The sequence below is a fragment of the Antedon mediterranea genome, chromosome 2 (genome assembly GCF_964355755.1).
Source record: "Antedon mediterranea chromosome 2, ecAntMedi1.1, whole genome shotgun sequence".
Classification (NCBI taxonomy): Eukaryota; Metazoa; Echinodermata; class Crinoidea; order Comatulida; family Antedonidae; genus Antedon; species Antedon mediterranea.
Window position 1 is genome coordinate 17,711,926 of NC_092671.1, and position 20,052 is coordinate 17,731,977.

Below are 20,052 nucleotides of genomic sequence, written 5' to 3' on the forward strand. Positions count from 1 at the left end.
TATTGTAGTGTATGCACATACATACATATTACATTATAACACACATACATAAGTTTTCTGCTGTTATTTTATTTATATATATATATATATAAACAAATCAGGCAAAGAACATTAATTCTAAACCGCCCGGTAATATACTGAAATTTAATTAATTCATTTGAAACGATAAAGATGAGGAAATCTGTGAGAATGACAGATATATATATATATATATATATTATATAAAATTCATAAATTAGGTTTAAATTATTTGTTGTATAGAATTAGAAATTCATCTGAATAGAAATATTTGTTTATATATTTGTATTTGTTTTGAAGTTTGATATTATGTTTGATTAATTTAATTAGTTAATGAGGGACGTGTATGCGATGCCCAATGCCAACAGATAGGTTGTTGGGGTCCTGGTCCAGAACAGTGTGTCGAATGTAAGAATAGAAAGATTGGTAATAAATGTGTTGAGGACTGTGATTATGAAAATGGGTAAGTTTCTAATAAGCTAAAAATAATATGTTACTATAACTAATTATTGTTTTTTTTTTTTCCTTGCAATTTGAAGAACTTATTTAAAGAGCATTTATTGTTTTTCCTCGTGTTAATCTTGGTCGAAATCATATTTATTGTTTGTTTTATCTGGAGGTTAAGACATAAAACCATTTTGGCTGATTGAAAACATTTAAATTTTCTGCATCATCGTGTAATTTTGTAATTAAAAAAGTGTTCCTTAACTTAGTAAAAGGAAGTAAAAGTTGATTCATTTGTTGTATTTATAGGGAATACCTTGCAGAAAACGATACATGTAAATATTGTCACGAAGAATGCGTTGGTGGATGTTCAGGGCCGGTAAGTTCCAAACTGATTGTTCAAGTTCAAGTAATTTTTATTACGATAATAAAAACAGATAACATAGAAGACTAAAGATTGAATTTATTGTTATTTTAGGGGTGGATCCGGGGAAGAGCGCTGACATGCAGTAATAATATTAATAGTCTGTCCAAAATAGATAATAATAATATCCTGGATTTATATAGTGCCTAATGTTGTGAAACCTCTAAGCACTGAACAGTATTATGTCATTCATTTTTCGGTCATTTTTTGCATCAGACGTGTATGGAAACATACTCCCATAATGCTGCTAGTAATCAGCGCAATGTTGTGTCTTGATATCCAAATGTAGTTAGGTATATGTTATTTTAGCTGTCAAAGAGGGACCCCAATGCTGCCCAACTGGATCCATCCATGTATCTATATAAATTATGGTTAATTCTGACATAGGCGAGCACAATGCAAAAACTTCGGTACAAATCTCCGCCTTGGATACCTACCTTATCTATCTCAGATGTACCGCAAAACGTAGATTTGATAACATTAGTTTTCAGTTCGATATTACAAAAGAGTTTTTTAACAAAATTTAAGATTTCAACAGTAGATTTTCAACTCAATTTCAATTCTTCGCGGTCAAAGTAATTTCCGGGTTTACGATGAGTTCACCTTGCAACAACCTGGTTTCAACTATCTTCTCTCTTTTATACACAAGGGAGCAGTTAAAATAATAGTATAGATTTGACCCTAAAGGTGACTGGAAACAGGCACTTTCCATCAATCAATACAGTGTCTCTTTGGAAGACGAAAACAAATCAGATAGTAAGACTGGGGCTTAAGTTGGCCATTAGTTATAGCCATTTCAGTTTTTTGTTTATTTTAAAAACGGACCGCGCGTGTGTGAAGGTAGAGTGGTTAAAAATAAAATTTATATTGCAAATTAATAAAGATGAAATTAAATATACGCCATAAAGAATCGGAATATATTGTGGGAAATAGTATTATAAAATTACATAGGGAGATTTGATGATAAGACATTTTGTTTAAAATCGAGTGAAATCCCGATAGCTGAGTTTTATTGAGTAAGCTGGCAGGAATAACTGTAGGCTATCTCCCTGTGTCCCGTTAGGACCGAGATGTCTGCCCGTGTTGCAAGCCGTAATGTCTTCTTTCTTGGGCCCACTCTGTCACGGCAGTTAGTTTCAAAAGATGTTTAAATTAAATAATGTATTAATAATTATTAGGATGGTATTTATTTGAATAAACCCCTCTCCAATAAAACATCACTTTGAATAATAATCCCCCCCCCCCCCAACCCAACTATCTGATAAACGTCCATCCACATTTATAATAACACAATTATACTATTTGTAGTAGAATTCATCGCACTGTTATCTACAATATACCAAGCATTTGTTATTCTTTTTTACCACTTTTCATATCTATTAGAGGATTTCAAAATTGCCTATTCAAAATATGAATAATTAATCTTCATTTTACATGTTTTAATACATATATCTTTAACATACATTTGTGGTCTTTTGTAAACAGGGTAATAACAAATGTGATGGATGTAAGAATTTCAAAGATGGACCATTTTGTGTGCCAGAATGTCCTAAAGTGAAGTATAATGATTCATATACTTGTAAATCTTGCCATGATCTTTGCATTGAAGGGTAAGTATTTTTTATTTTATTTTATTCAATCGAAACCAACAGCGATAATTACCGCCACTAATGCAAACAAAGCCAGGACTGTGTAAAGCACCTTGATTGGTCCTAACATTGATCAAGGGCTTCTCTCGTCCAGTGCCCACCTTGACCAGAGGAAAGGCATATACCAAAACGTCTGAGGCAGATACCAGATGAGGGGCTGCCATAACTTTGGTGATCTGACGAGAACCGATGTTTCAACGTGGTAAAGCCGTATAAGTATATAAGTGTAATTTGGTTTTAATGATACATATATTATAATATATATCACATGTGATACAGGCGTGGCATATGATACTGGACATATAATAATAATAATAATAATATCCTGGATTTATATAGTGCCTAATATTGTGAAACCTCTAAGCGCTGAACATTTTTTTGGGATCAAACAAGTATTCAGCTAGTAATCAGCGCAAAGTTGTGTCTTGATCTAACCGGGTTCCCATTTATACACCTGGGTGGAGACAGGCAAACATAAGTAAAGTATCTTGCCTAATGATAATGCCATATGTAGCGATTACAGATGATTATTATTAAGATTATGAATACAGAGGATCGAGTGGATATTATGAATATGAATAATAATTTTCTTAACAGTTGTAGTGGACCTTCAAATACTATTGGTGAAAACGGCTGCCATGCCTGTGCAAAGGTTAAGGTACAACAAAGACAAAAATTGGTAAGTTATAAATATTAAGGATTTGTTAAAATACTGTAGAACTCCCATTAAAGCCGATTTTCCACTAGATAGGCGAATTTGTTCGCGCGAATCGAAAGCGTCATGCTATGCACATGCGTATTCGCGTTTCTGTCTGTCATACTGCCTTCTTCGACGAATTCTAGTTCCTTTGATTTTTCGCTTCAGCGAAATTTACTAGTTCGAATTGTTTCTACTTTTTGCGAAGCGAAATATTGCGCAACCAATCAGAGCTCAAGAAATGAGATATGACGCTTTCATGAGCACTCATGCGAATGGAAATGCTCAGCAACCACGCGAGGAACATGAACGTCGCAGCTATTCGCTCATGTACTGGAAAGAGAGTAGGCGATTTTTTCTCTTCGAAATATTGGATTCGCGCCAACAAATTCGCCTAGTGGAAAATCAGCTTAAGGGGACACCCTAGGGACCCAACAAAATGTTCCCTTAATAATAGGAGTGTCCCTATATTGGCCGTAATGTTGAACAGGTTTGATACAAACAAAGCCAGGACTGTGTAAAGCACCTTGATTGGTCCTAACATTGATCAAGGGCTTCTCTCGTCCAGTGTCCAACTTGAACAGAGGAAAGGCATATACCTTTCCTCTGTTCAAGATACTTTACTTAATGTCCCCTTAATGTTCCCTTAATAGGAGTGTCCCTATATTGGCCGTAATGTTAAAACATACTATATTTCCCCTTGTTTATTTCATGAGAAATCCCCTTAATAAAGGTATCCCTTGAATAGTGCTCCAAAGGAGGGGATCTATTGTAATAATATTTATTTTGTCAACAGGAGTGAGAATAGACTAAAGCAAAAAGATTTTGCACTCTCCCCATTGTACAGTAAACAAACAGTACAATAATATACAACAAAATTAAACAAAATACAATAAAACTATAAAACTATACATTACAAATTTCATTGCTTGGAATTTGTGCTTTCGTACATGATTGTCAATTTTCAATCCTCCTTCATGATACTTGATTAACATTTAAATTGTTTTTGGTTACTGAATTCAAAATCTGTTATATATTTTCTAAATAGCACTTATCCTGTAATTTCTAGTTTCTAATCGGATATTTTTTTTTTCAAAATTAACTCATTGTTGAACGTTATCCCGATATTTTTCTATAGCATGTTTGTTAAGAAAATAATTTGACAATTTAATATTATTATTATGCTTTTAGATTGAGTGCTTACCTGGTGGTGCTTTTGGTATCAATACAACTTGTGATGAAGGCTTTTATTATGAAAGAAGGTCACTTAAGAACTCTGATACAGTAACTCAGGTAATTCACTACAAATTAGCTTTCTGATCTAAGCACAATTGTATAATAAACATATGGTTAGGCTACTGTGGATGGATCAAATGGAGTGGGGTGGTGCAGCCAATACGGTAATGCAGAGGCCTGAGGCCCATGGTCTGAACCCTAAGTGCCCCTGCAACGCTGGAGGCCTTGAACGTTTTCAGCCTTTTTCAACTTATTTTAAAGCTGGTTGTTTCCTCTGGGTCCATAGCCGTTACGCCACTGGGTGGAGCTACATTTACTAAATGAAACATCAAATTGCGATGTATATGAGGTGGCGGAAAGTAGTCAAAGTCAAAGTACTGTATTGGCAAGAATTAAACATGAAATGCAAGACAAAAACAACAACAAAATGTTGTGGCCTAGGCTTTAGATTTATCAATCAAGCAAGTTTATAAAGAAGCAATAATAATATTAATAATAATAATAAAAATAATTTGTTTAAAAAACAACATCTATATTACACAACATCAAAGACCATCACGAAGCCAATGTTTTCTCACCAAGATGGCGGCTTGCTAAGTACTATGGTAAAAATGTAACGTCAGTGCAAACATTCCTTTGAAGAATATTTCTCTATTGATTTTCTATTGAATCTAATATTATTAAACTGACAGACAGCAATAATGAAAGGTATCTTTTTTGTATTAGGTTTGCCAAGAATGTCACCCAGAGTGCCGCAACTGCACTGGGAAAGGCAGCTATAACTGTGATGTTTGCAAGAACTTCAGACGTGATGACCAATGTGTTCCCACATGTAAACCCGATGAATATTATGATGAGGCGTTTGAATGTCATCAATGTCATACACATTGTAAAGGAGGCTGCAATGGACCATCTGCATCTGAATGCAAAACTGACTGCAGCAAGTACAAGATAGATACTGGTGATGGAAAGGTATATTTGTATTATGTAATTAGTATTATGTAGAACCCCTTTTCAAGAACCAAAAAAGTCTCCCTCTGAATAGAAGGTGGCTGTAGTGTATAAAACATATATTGCCCCTCATTAATTTCACATAAAACTGGGGATACAGATACTATGTATTCAACATATTTACAAGGATAACCTTATTATCATTAGTCGCTATTTCTCTACGCTATGGATGTTTATATATTATTTAAATAATAAGGTTTTAGTAGGATTAATTGATATTTCGAAATCAACAAGATTTAAGGTCTCTGATCTTCATGTGTTTGGAGGCAATATATGCTTTCAAAAGTGACAATAAAAATATCTAGTATCAAGAACAGGTAGCTATTGGGCATCATAAAATACATGCAACCAGTGCCCAGAGGAGGGCGGGGGGGGGGTGTTTCACTCTTAAATATTTTCATACGGGGAGGTGCCGCATTTACGGGGTATATTTTGGTGGTGAATTTAATAGTCTCTTGCCCGTCCACTTTTAAAATGTCACAATTTATCCCACAATTTTAGCAGGGATTATAGCTATACTGAATGCTAAGCCAATCGCTAAATGAATCCTACCTTTGAATCAATGAAAACTAGTTGCTTATGTTATTGCAAAACCTTGTCACGAACAGTTCCCCTTTTGCTGGGAACTAGTACAAATATTGCGCCCTATCTGGCGTGGCCTTTTTCATGTCGCCTTGGGAACCAGTGTCATTCCTTTGTATTAAATCAATATATCATATTTTTTGTTGAGCATTTAAAATATTTCTTTTCAGTTTCTATGTGCATCAGAATGCCCTGTGGACTACCCATATCAAGATAGGCCGTACCATTGCATATCCAACTGCTCAGAAAACATGTTTGCAAATGAAAAGTACTTTTGTCGACCTTGCCATGACGAGTGTTTTGCAGGATGCTTTGGTGATCAGCGAAAGGATTGTGTGCAATGTAAAAACGTGATTCATAATGGAGAGTGTAGGAGTGCTTGTCCCAGTGGAACTGATATGAATGAAAATAATGTTTGCAAAACTGTGTCAATGCCAATTACAGGGCAAAGCACCAATCAACCAAAGTGAGTTTTAGATACTAAAATTAATCAGACAATTATTAGTAGAAATATAACTTTTTTAGCCATTATATTTATTTGAGATTCATATGATATTGAATTAAATTTTCTGGCTTTTAATATTTTGCCTTCAATTTCTTTTCTTTTTTTTTCAATTTCTTACTTGATTCAGTCTTATTTCTAGATCTGGCTTGTCAACCTCAATGATAGCTGGACTCAGTGGTGTTTTTATAATCATATTGCTGATTTTAATTGTAATTATTTACTCCGTGTATAAACGCAAGTACAAGGATAACTTACTAGAACTTACCACTACCCTTGTAAGTATACAACTATTACATAATATATTTTCCGTTTGATTTCTGTGATTTTCTACATTTATAATGTGTTGTGTATGATTATAATATACATAGTACTGTACTTGATCTGTTGATGTAAAGTATTTTTTGATGGTCGCTACCATTACCAGTGTTACCTCCATATGTCATATTCCTAATCAGTATCTTCATCATCATTGTTATCGTTATCATCATCATCGGCATCATCATCATCATCCTCACCAATCATCATTATCATCATCGTCGTTATTATTATTATCATGTTATCAACATTACTTTAACATCATCATTATCATTATCATGTTATCAACATAACCTTTAACATCATCATCATCATCATAATAATTTATCATCATCATCCTCACCATTATGTTATCAACATTACCTTTAACATCATTATCATCATCATTACCATCACCACCATCATTATCATCATTATGAATATCATGTTATCAACATTACATTTAACATCATCATCATTTATCATCATCATCATTATCATGTTATCAACATTACCTTTAACATCATCATCACCATCTTTATCATCCTCATCATATCATCAACATTATTAATATCATGTTATCAACATTACCTTTAACATCATCATCATTTTTATCATTTTATCTACTTTACCTTTAACATCATCATCATTATTATCATTTTATCAATATTAACATTATCATCATAATCATCATTATTATCATGTTATCAACATCTTTAACTAAATCATCAGCATCACTATTTCATCATCATCATTTCTGCCAAGCATTACCTTTCATTCTTTTCATTATTACATTGACATATTTTATACATGCATACTCTATATATCATGTGGCATGTATTTGTTAAAGCATGGTAAAATGTATGTATTTTTAAATTTCATTGTTACAATCGTCTTGCTAAATTTGTATTTTCCAATCGTTTGTTGGAAACATTTGCATGAATTCTGTATTTGGGTACACAATTTTGGTAGTTAATCCTTCATCTTGTTTATTAATATAAAATTTAACTTATGAAAAACATATGATATGATTAGTGGTAAACTTGTCTATAGTTTTAATTTAATAATCAGAGTTTAATAAATGCAACATTCACTAAATTTGATTTATTACAAGAAAGCTTATTATATGTAAAGAATATTATATTTTATCCAAAGTGATCATATAAATGCATTTTATTATTTAATATCTAGTTTTTTATAAGCATAATAGAAAAATGAAATTTAAGGAATAATGCAATATTGTTTATTGTACCTTGTGGTAATATACCTTGAACCCTTTGAAATAATATTTATATCAAAAATGTTTACTATCAGATAAAGTGTAAAAAAAATAGTGGTTGGTATCAAAATATTAGACTCATTTAGTGGATGGGTTTACAATGACAACAAATTATTAATGCTTGTACTTTTTAAATAGTGCATGTAAATGAATAAATGTTATCTTTTTTGCATGCTTTAATTTTTACAATAGGCCATAAAACAATTGGAACATCCGGATGAAACTGAGGTAAGGGCATGTTTTATGTTACCATGGTAATTCATGTGTGTTGTTTTATCAGTATTTTGATTGTGCGAAAGGAAAAGAGGATGGATTTAGATGTTTGTGCATGAATTGTTACCAATTTTATTAACTTCAGTAAATCTATAATATATATTATAAAGTTGTCTGGTATTATAATGTGGACATAAATAGATACAGCCATGCACAATTTGTAATTTTGTAATCAATAAATAATATATATAATAATAATAATATTTTGTTTCTTGGTATTCACATGAGCTTTAATCCTTGTACACATACGTACTAACGACATTATTTTGTTTATGATAACCATGACACCCTATTGATGTAATGAAGTATTCGTTCATGTCCCACTCTTTATCCTTACTTGTTATAAATAAATATAATATATAAATAAATATGTTTATATCATAATATTTAAATACAATTTCCATATTTTTTTCAACTTTAGCCTTTGACCCCAAGTGGTGTAGCGCCAAATCAAGCACAGTTGCGATTGATTAAGGAGAATGAAATGAAAAAGATGTCAAAGCTAGGAAGCGGTGCTTTTGGTACTGTCTACAAGGTATCAATATATTTATTTACTATACATTCATGTTTTTTATCTTCCAAATCTCTCTCTGCGATAAATCCTAATTCCATGAGTATTTTCGCTGCAGTGAAATTGGTAGTTCGAATTGTTACTACTTTTTGTGATTGAAAAATTGTGAAACCAATCAGAGCTCAGGAAAATGAGCTATGATGCGTTTATGAGCACTCATGCAAATCGAAAACTCAGCAGAAACGCGATGAACATGAGAATCACAGATAGTGGAAAGAATGATTTAACGTTGGATTAGTGCAAACAAATTTGCCTAGTGGAAAATCTTTGTCCCTTTGAAATATCTTTGTCCCTTTGACTAATTCCAAAAAAATTAAAAATAAAAGATTTCGAAAAAAGGTGGCTCATTTTGAAGTATCATAATAATTATTAACTATCACCAAAAAATTTTCAAAAAAAAAAAATCATTTAACTGAAATACAGACGTTTTTTTTGTTAAAAAAATAACTTTGACTTCCAGTCAAAGTTTTCGATAAAAATATATCCCATAATGAAACGCGCTTGTTAGGCTACTCTGTATCCATAATAATAAAACTTCCTTATGATCCGTGTGAAAATACCTTCTCAACCGTGACAAGTTGTAAACAATCCTAATTAACGTATGCATAAATCGTACTCATGGTTTGAAATCTTTGTTTACTTTCGCTCGCGATGATTTTCCAGATGAAATGTAATCAAACTAATTTATCTGTTAATTACGTAAACTTGTTGTTTTTAGCTCGAATTTTCTTTAATATTACTTTGATATGGCAACTTTAAATTTAGAATATTTTGACCTTCACTTTTTTGTGTTTCAAGGGACAATACATCTTTAAGGAGACACTTTCGGGAAGTATATATTTTTTTCCAAGGAAAGTGTCTCCTAAATAGCGGTGTCCCAAAGGAGGGTGTTCTACTATTACCTGAGTTCACGCTTGGATGAAACGATGCAACGATAATACAGTGTGCGTACATCCTTACGGTACATCCAAGTTAACATCAATTTTATATTGTCAAAAAAACTACTGTTTAATTAATTTTCATAGGGAGTTTGGACACCAGAAGGTGAAAAGGTACGAATACCGATAGCTATCAAGGTTCTCCAGGAGGGCATCACAGCAAAAGCAACACAGGAATTATTAGCGGTATGTATAATTTGATTAAATTCTACACTTGACTTTTGTCAGCCATTTCTCCTCACAATGAGAAGCTATAGAGTGCGAGTTTCTCAAGAAGACTTATTAATGACGTGTTTGCATGTATATGCAATATCAGTCTTACAACCAACAATTTTAGATTTATACATCTGTTATTGTTTTCTTCCATGTTAAAGTTGTTGTATTAATTTTGTATCAATTATACATATTAGGAAGCTTATGTAATGGCTTCAGTGGATCATCCGTGTGTTTTGCGGTTACTCGGCGTCAACTGCGGACAAGAAATGATGTTAATCACTCAACTTATGCCGATGGGGGCACTTTTGGAATTTACGAGAGAACACAAAGGTCGTATCAGCTCACAACATTTATTGTTGTGGTCTCATCAAATTGCACAGGTACGGTATAATGTGTAACATGTATTTAGATGTAAAATGTTAAAATTGTAATTTAACTGACTGGAATTCAGTGCGTTTCTGGTTGAATTTAACTGTTTGTTTGTCTATTTATAAGTGAAAACATTAATTTGTTTATAAAAGTTTATAAAAAAAACCACAAAATGGCATATTCAAAGTTTTTTTTAAAAATCTTATTTATTAATACATCTTTATCATTCTATTTAATTACAATTTAATTTACATTTGTAAAGACTACTTCAAATATTTGTTGTTCTCACAGGGAATGGTGTACCTTGAAGATAAGCATATCATACACAGAGATTTAGCAGCCAGGAATGTTCTTGTATTGTCACCAAACCAAGTCAAGATCACCGATTTTGGTCTTGCAAAGTTTCTTGAGATAGAAGAACATGAGTATAAATCTGACGGTGGAAAGGTTAGAAGTTCTACTTTTTAAAGAGGACTTCCTTGGGCTAGCCCATAATGTATTTTTCCACTTCCTTGGGCTAGCTAGCTAGATATTGTCCAATTTCAATGGATATTGTATGATTTCTACCCTTTGGAAAAAAAGACGATCAAAAACGATCTCGACGAACACGTGAAATAACGTGGTCGTCGATCATAAACGAAGTCGCTTTGTTATCACTAATTCTGTTCAACCTTATCTCAATTAATTACGTTTCTCAATAGACGAACAATGGCCCAATTATAACATAACAAAGGTCTAATTAAACACATCAATAACACCGCGGTAGATTACAAAGACCGGGCGGCGATCGAACTGTCAATCATTGTTAATAGGTCGTTCAAGTTTATTAGCCAATCGCAAATCAGTTTCCGTGTGGGTGGATCAAGTAAATTGTCCAATCAACAAAGCCCTCACGACACTGACAACATTTTTCTGGCATGCGATTGTGTGCACTCACTACTGTAGAGGACGCGTTTTGGATTGTTTTTCAAAGTGCACTCTGGCGACTAAAATAACGCATTATTAATCTGCCTTCGCAGTATTTTTTTTTAAAGGTACGATTTAAAACGACCAATAATATGTACAATAATATATCGTCGTATTTTTCAGTGCGTACAAAAACGACCAATAACGTACCGGTACACTATCATATACAGTAATAAATATTATTAATAAATCGTCGTATGTTTTCATACGACCAATAACGTCATAGTTATACAGTAATTATTATTATTGATCGTCGTATGTTTTCAGTGCGTAAAAAACGACCAATAACGTACACTATCATAGTTATACAGTAATTATTATTATTGATCGTCGTATGTTTTCAGTGCCTAAAAAACGACCAATAACGTACACTATCATAGTTATACAGTAATTATTATTATTGATCGTCGTATGTTTTCAGTGCCTAAAAAACAACCAATAACGTACACTATCATAGTTATACAGTAATTTTTATTATTGATCGTCGTATGTTTTCAGTGCGTCAAAAACGACCAATAACGTACACTATCATTATACAGTAATTATTATTGATGATCGACGTATTTTTCATTGCGTACAAAAACGACCAATACCGTACACTATCATTATACAGTAATTATTATTATTGATCGTCGTATTTTTCATTGCGTAAAAAAACGACCAATAACGTACAATATCATAGTTATACAGTAATTATTATTATTGGTTATTATTATTATATATTATTATATTATATATTATTATTAAATGTATTGGTATATTTATTATTGCAACCTAAACTATATTCATAGTAAAATAAAGGTCTATTCACTGTAAGTTGGCCGATCTAACTGCAGCCGGCCGCGGGATAGCCGTTCGCCTGCGAGGCCTATGTTTTCCGCAACGATTGAAGAAAAAACTGCAGTTTAATTTCGAACGCGATCACACAAAACGCGACGGAACGCGATCACACACCACATGCACCACCACCACCAGAGATCGCCTTTCAGTTTAGCTCCTCCTCTTTTCTGATACTCTATTGTTTATGTATCGCGTGGAAATTAATTGGATTAATGCCAATTATGAAAGGTTCGTTAAACCAATTACCGCGGTGGTTAGAGGGTGTAAAGTCTGTGATCGTTTTTTAATCAGGATAAACGATTAAAACAGACTCGAATATGATAGTTTATGATCGTTAGTACTCTAAACATGTACTAACGTGTTCGTCGTTTTTTCCAAAGGGTAGGGATATTGTCAAATTTTCAGGGATATTGTCCAATTTCAATAGATATTGTATGATTTCCAGAGATATTGTCAAATTTTCAGGGATATTGTATGAGTTTTAGCCACTTTTGCATTGGTTTGTCATGCACGTTATACACAAGGAAGCTTGGGAGTATATTTGTTTTCAATTTTATGATTTATTTTCCAACAATGATTAAAAAGCTAATTAAAAATCATGCAGTCGTGCGCTACTTTCAAAGTGTGTGGTGTTCCCAACATAGTGTGTTTATTTGTGAATAGTATAGTTACGTATAATTTGGTTTTTTTTTCTAGATGCCAATTAAATGGTTAGCACTCGAATGCATCATGACAAGAAAGTTCACACACAAAAGTGATGTTTGGAGCTTTGGTTAGTTAATCATTAAAAACGTATACAATTTCCAAATATATAAATGTAGTTCAGGGGTCTTATTGCAGAAGATCAATTATTACCTACAGTGTTTAATGGTGGAAAGTTATACTCTGGCCGGTACATGACTGAGTCATTTTTAAGTGATTGTTAAAATGATCCTCATTACTAAAAGTTGGTATACACCAGTGGCAGATCCATGATTTTGAAATAGGCTAAGCTTAATTATTGTCCTATCTATGTAAACTTTAGGGTGAGCCCGGGCTGGCTGGGCCCCCCTTGGATCTGCCCCTGTACACTTTCATTAATGTTGGGCATCTTGAATTCTTGTCTTGCGTTTTCATAAGGTTTTCCTTATCTTCTTAAGTATGCTTCTCCGTATTATCATTATAATTCACTGTAAAACTCTATGCTAGTCTTACAAAGGTTCTTTATAACTTTGCTTAATTTATTATATATAATAATTTAAAATGTTGATAATTATGGACCATTCACAGAATAAAAAGATGTTTTTAATTAATTTTGTTTAGGTGTCACACTTTGGGAATTAATGACATTTGGTCAGAAGCCATATGAGCATGTGAGGGCACGTGACATGCCAGGGATCTTGGAAAGAGGTGAAAGGTTAACTCAGCCACCGATTTGTACAATAGATATCTATATGCTCATGGTAAAATGTAAGTTATATGATCTTGAAGAGTTAAGTTAAGTTAAAAACTACTGTGATTCAGAAGGCATGCCTTCTTGTAAACATACAGTCATACTAGCGGAATCTGACAAATTCATAATCCTAATATCTTTTTCTGCCAACAATTGGAAAACATTACATTAATAATAAATAATATTATTGTTTGTTTTCTAGGTTGGCTTTTGGATCCTGAGAGCAGACCACAATTTAAACAACTTTCAGATGAACTAGACAGAATGGCAAAAGATCCATCACGTTATCTTGTTGTACAGGTGAGTAGGAACAGAGTTTCCATCCACCCACTTTATTTTTAGATATTATTAAGTAGTTAGCATTAAATTATATGTTAACAATATTTGAGTATAGGATCAACTTTGACATACTGTACAATAATAATATTGGTGATAAGCACATGATCCTACAAGAATATAGCAACAGTATAATAGTTGTGTTTGTGTTTTAAATCAAGCCTAGCTGATAATCGAATTGTTTTAGTCGGACCTATACATACTAAGTATGAGTCATGTTAATAATGTTTATAATAATAAACTAATTTATATTCATCACATTAATGTTTAGAATGATGGCCACCAAACTCTTCCAATGACAAACAAGGATGATTTTTACAAGAGTCTTTTAATTGACGGAGGTGAAGCGGATCCCGACTTGTTCATGGATGCTGATGATTACCTACAACCTAGTGTTTGTACCACTGATCCTGCGTATCGATTCCCTGAGGTGGAAGATGTTTTTGATGAAGTAAGTTATATGGGTGTCAGCAGGTCAGGGAGGTGATGGAGCAAATGAGTGAGTGGTCGAGCGTTTAAGACAGTGGAACCGTAATTACGTAGCCCTAGCATGGCAAGTGTTCAAGGCTCACTCGCTCCATGGTTCTGGTGGTAGAATGAGTCTTATTGGATAAGGACTATAAAACCAAAACCGTAGGTCCAGTATACACATCTAGCTCATGTGCACTTTAATGAACCTAGTACATTTTTCGAGATGAGTAGGGGAATGCCCTTGTGTACTAGTACATTACAACCATTGATCATAACTGGGTCCTCTGGGAGAACAGTCTTTGAATGAAGAGGTCGCCCAGTATAAATAAATATTAACAAACAAATAACAATTTGATTGAAAGAAACGGCTACTTTGCATCAGACATTTATTTTTATTTTTGGAGAAACAAAATTGTTTATTAATCATCATATTCTCGTTATTGTTGTATTGCCAGATAAAAGTATACTTTCTTTCAATAATTTTTTCTTTAGAATCGGGACTATTTAAATGATGCAGTAACTTTCTCCAGCCCACCTTCATCAGCTGTTAGCTACAAACACAAGGGCTTCCCACGCACTTCCACTGCCAGCCTCGGCAGATACTCCCAAGATCCAACAGTAGCGAGTCATTTACACAGACAGAGAAGTAATGTTAGTCAGAGAAGCAATGCAAGAAGTAAGTTACAATAATAGCTGCTTAAAAAATGCTTGCTTTATTAACTTGGATAAAAGCTACGTGCAAAACAAATCAAATAATGTTAATCAGTTGTTTATCTGAACTCTGACCTATCCATCCCAAATCCTAATGTAAAATCGATGTAACAGGTAATTATTATTATTTCCTACCATTGAAATAAATATTTAAAAATAAATATTAAATCTTCTAAATAAAATATGATTTAGTCAATTTCTGATTTACATTATTTTTCTTGTGTGCAGTATTTTGGGCATGTGGTTTGTTAATTGTATACTAGGACATGTTAAATTAAAAATAATTGTATGTACCTATAGATACTGTACTGACTGGTTAATTTTTTATAAATGTCAATGGGGGGATTACCTCTTTTTTTGTATATTACAGCAGATATCATTTAGCATGAAAAGTACTCATATATGGAGGTGGGCTTCAATCATGCTTGAATGGGGTTGTAGCATAGACATTTCAGATATACCATATTTACCTGTGCCAAAGATTCTTTTCTAAAGCTCAATTATTTTAATCAATAGGGATTGCATTTATACGATTTTAAAGACATGTCCCCTATGTTTTTTCCATCTAATTTAAGGTCACGAACTGCATTTTATAAACAATTTCAAATCGCAATAATTTTTTTCGCCTTTAAACAGTCAAAATGTGAAATATAAGTTGATTCTAATAGTTTAAGCGGCCCGCTATAAATACCAGCATGCATTGTGCAAGGATTGATATTTTAGTTTTCCTTCTGTGATTCTCCCACTTCGATCGATCATGAAGGCCAAGCAAATGGAAGATCGTAACTTTTCAGTCATAAAACGTGTCTTCCTTCAATTTGTTTTAACGGATTAAGAGCAAAAATGCCATAATTCAACCCAGAGCTAATAGAATCAAATACAGCCGGAATTTTTTTTAATTTATGTTTTTGCTTTTTAATGTACTACATATGTTGTCTATTGACTTATTTAGTTGTAATAACTTGTGTATGGTCTTTTCAATATGTGGTCATTCATTATCATAATGCATGTAGCATTAAAATGGGGTAGACTTACTATTTTATACTATCTGGAACTGAATTAGTTGTACTTTTCTAATTACGTGTTCTGTAAACCAAGCTCTGCTTTCTCTTTTTTTATACATACAGTATAACCCCTCTTGTGGATCAAAAACCCTCTCATGTAAAATAACCTATTCTAGGGACAACACTATTGAGGGGCATTGCATTAAAAGGTCACTCCACTTCATGTGTACCATAAACTGTAACAAACAATCAAGCAAATTGCATAAAATACAAGTTTTATGTACTATTCTAAAGTTAATCATTAAAATAGATAATACAAGATAAACAGTTTATTTACTTATTCAACATTAACTGACATTTCATTTCATTTATTTTGTCTCATAAAAATACAATATAAAAAAACATGGATATGAACAAGAACAAGAAAACATCCCACAAAACCAGGCAGAGACAGGATTCCTAAAAAGCGAACTTAATCACTATCTAGTAGGTCTCCTATTGCACTGATTGTATAAAAAACATTTAGAATAAAATTTGTATTAAACATTAAAATTGCATATAATACTATATTAAAATAAATTAAAATATATTGCAATTAACTGACATCTAGGCTGTCTGGAGGGATGTAGGTGGGGTGGCGGTGGTCAAGGGTGCACCCCCTTTTTTTGCTGAAGCTTCGATTGTTTCAGACTAGAGATGAACAGCGAAAGTATAATAAATAGGCTAATAGCCTAGTTCATGACAATTTTTGCCCTTTTTATAACAAAACTACTGGCTGTGGCTTGCCACCCATTGATCAAAGAGTACAGTACAATTAATTATATTTTTATAATAATTCAGTATATGTTTGATTTCATTTGGTTGTTGTGTCATATGAGGAGTAATCGTTTTCATTGGTTGTCACATTCATTTTTCTTCATAATATATATTGGCTGGTTTTTGTGTAAAAACCATTTATGACATAGAATCATTCCAATGTATTTCATCATTAAAATATTCCTACGTTTGTAAAAATTTATTCAGATTTAATATCATGCCATTTATAGTAGATGTGTTCTCATTTTGTGTCCAAAGTAGAATATCATGCCATCATTTAGTCCCGTATATTTTCATTATTGTAGTATAGAACGCACCATCATCTATCCCATTCTCTGATAAGTATATTGAAACTCTCTATTTTATCACAGAGATTTGCTATCTTTTTCAGAGTTGTTAGAAAGTATGTCTAAATTAACAGCCCGTAGATTACCAGAACTATATAACCCTAAAAATTTAGAAAAAGAAGCGCTGGCTGGCCAACCATCAAAAATGGTGGAGAGAACGTCAATCTCGAATCTCTCATCAACTGTTCAGGACGTAGAAGAGCCACGTATGTTGTTGATGTTTAACATACTGTTACGTTCATCTGTTTATTTCTTGTTTATTCAGATTTATTATAAAACATCATTTGTCATTCCGTACACATCCCTGCAATTTGATTTTGTTTTACAACATCCATGTTGGATCATGTTTGAAGATCACCTTGAGACCATGTTTCTTCTGCAGACAACAGCTTTCTTGATTGATGTACGAGTCTATTTTTGATTTTGATCATGTAATCCGTTTGTTGGGATTAAGATTATTCAGGTAGAGAAAGTAAGATCATGGAAGTGTGGGTAATTTCACATTTTTTGGTGTAACACAAACTCCCTTGGGCAAATACTTCACAATGTCTGCTCTTCTGGAAAGTTTGATTTTTGAAATGCATCCTAAAACAAAAAAAACATTATTATTGAAGTTACATAATTTTCCAGTAAATTTTTTTGGTTTATTTTATTTGTATTTTATTTAATGCACAACCAACACCTTCACTAACAGACGGAGATAAAACAAAACAAAACATTAAACTTTAACAATTTTAGATCAAAACGAATAAAAATACTAAACAATATAACATCATTTATTTATTTTCACTCACTATTTATCATTTACACATTGAACAGAGGAAAACCAACCACAAACAGAATGGATTAAAAAAATATATAAAACTAATAATATTAAAATATTAACAAGCAGAGAATAAATTATAAACTGATCTGTGATATACTGAAAATAAATAAATAAATTAATTTGAAACGATAAAGATGAGGAAATCTGAGAGAGAGAAAAATACATCATATCATTGCATTAAAACTGTCAGAATGGGTTAATAGAAAGATAAGATTTTTATTGTATATCGTAACATAGACAGTGAAGAACAAATATTAATAGAGAATTACAGGTCCATCCAACCTCTTGGAACTATCTTGGAGGTTTTAGTAATACACAAATGAAAAATATATGTAATAGCACAAATTTTAATTCTACACATCCAAAACATTCAGATAATAACTGCTTTATGCATCCAATACAAAATATAATGCAATACCACTTTTAATTGTTGGTTTAAGATGATTATTATTTCTAATATATGGACTATTTGCCGTAAGACATACTAATGCCATCACAGGATAGGATTTGCATCATTAATGCTCTATCTTTAAATACTGTTTGCTTCGGGATTTATTGACGAAATGTTGTGATGCAAGTTGTTGGTCATAATTATAGCGTATGTGTTTGGCCTTTACGTAATTATCAAAACAGATTATTATTTGTGAGCATTTTTTTTTGTGGTTGTGAACATTCACACTTGGCAAATCAAAAAAAATGATGGCTGATAAGTTTGAAAAAATCAATGTAGGCTACTGTCTTGAAAGAATGTAGAAAGAAATGAACATTTCACAATTATGTTTGTTTTTAATAAAAAATATTTACGCTTAATAAACAAAACCCTTAGGGTGGTCTATGTCTGGTAATTTTAAGTTTTTATGATATTAATACTATTACTTTATTTTTATTATTATTGGAAACTTTTTTTCAGTATGAATATAGTCATTTTGCCGTACTTGTTATTACAAATTGAATTAACTAAATAAGAATTATTTCAATTTCAATATTGTAATAATATATTTTAAGAGGCCTACTATTAATAGGCAGCGTATAAATACAGTTGGGAATTTTAGTGGGGGAAGTAATTACAATGAGAGGAAATTACTAATTAATTATGAGTTGGATGTGATATTATTTATAGGAAAGGTATAAGGTATAGTAAATCAAACAAGTTTATTTTAAAACCTTATTATTTTTATTAATTTATTATTATTGTATTGTGGTAATTTTGTATTTGTTGTTTTAATCATTAATATTGTTGTTTACTATTAGTAGTTGTTGTTGAGTGATATTATTAACAACATTGTTATTTATTATTGTATTCTTGGTAATATAATATTAACTAATATTATTGTTTCATTATGTGGTTTTTATTGTTCACACATCTTTCCTCCTCCACTATGTTTTTGTTAACATGAACGGGTTCGTCATTTTTTCTACCAGATTATTCTCATCCTTCGTCCGATTATCAGCCTTTACATTTTGATAAAAAGTATCAACCGTTAATACGGGCAGAAATAGACGGTGGTCATGGTAAGACAACGTTCACGCAAATCGCAATCCAATTTTTTTGTTCCCTTTAGTAATGTTCTAACACTCGATTTAATCTGTCATTTTAGTGTTTCCTTGTTTTAATTTTACATCTGTTTCTACATTGTTTTTAGTTTTTCAAAATAGTTTTGTCTATTTATTTGTTATCGTTTTTTATTTTGTTTGGTTATTAGTATTCCTTTTTTATCACTTATTGATAATAATTTTGTTTACAATATACTCTGCTTTTTTTTTACTTCAAATACTCGGTAGAATATATCTCATTCC

General features: G+C 32.1%; 1 protein-coding gene across 5 annotated transcripts in view; it reads left to right on the top strand.

Annotated features, from left to right (window-relative positions):
* LOC140040622 (epidermal growth factor receptor-like) overlaps nt 1-20,052 on the top strand; it is a 102,483-nt gene that overhangs the window by 77,941 nt on the left and 4,490 nt on the right. For 3 of the 5 annotated variants that reach the window (XM_072086688.1, XM_072086687.1, XM_072086689.1), the window contains exons 11-29: nt 349-481; nt 772-841; nt 2,372-2,496; nt 3,133-3,214; nt 4,424-4,525; nt 5,195-5,440; nt 6,232-6,527; nt 6,694-6,841; nt 8,332-8,367; nt 8,834-8,947; nt 10,009-10,107; nt 10,332-10,517; nt 10,798-10,953; nt 13,009-13,084; nt 13,615-13,761; nt 13,947-14,044; nt 14,352-14,531; nt 15,044-15,227; nt 19,678-19,767. In XM_072086688.1, coding sequence (XP_071942789.1) covers nt 349-481; nt 772-841; nt 2,372-2,496; nt 3,133-3,214; nt 4,424-4,525; nt 5,195-5,440; nt 6,232-6,527; nt 6,694-6,841; nt 8,332-8,367; nt 8,834-8,947; nt 10,009-10,107; nt 10,332-10,517; nt 10,798-10,953; nt 13,009-13,084; nt 13,615-13,761; nt 13,947-14,044; nt 14,352-14,531; nt 15,044-15,227; nt 19,678-19,767 — 2,568 coding nt within the window. The remainder of the gene's footprint in view (nt 1-348; nt 482-771; nt 842-2,371; nt 2,497-3,132; nt 3,215-4,423; nt 4,526-5,194; nt 5,441-6,231; nt 6,528-6,693; nt 6,842-8,331; nt 8,368-8,833; nt 8,948-10,008; nt 10,108-10,331; nt 10,518-10,797; nt 10,954-13,008; nt 13,085-13,614; nt 13,762-13,946; nt 14,045-14,351; nt 14,532-15,043; nt 15,228-19,677; nt 19,768-20,052) is intronic. The other 2 variants (XM_072086690.1, XM_072086691.1) reach the window with 2 other exon arrangements.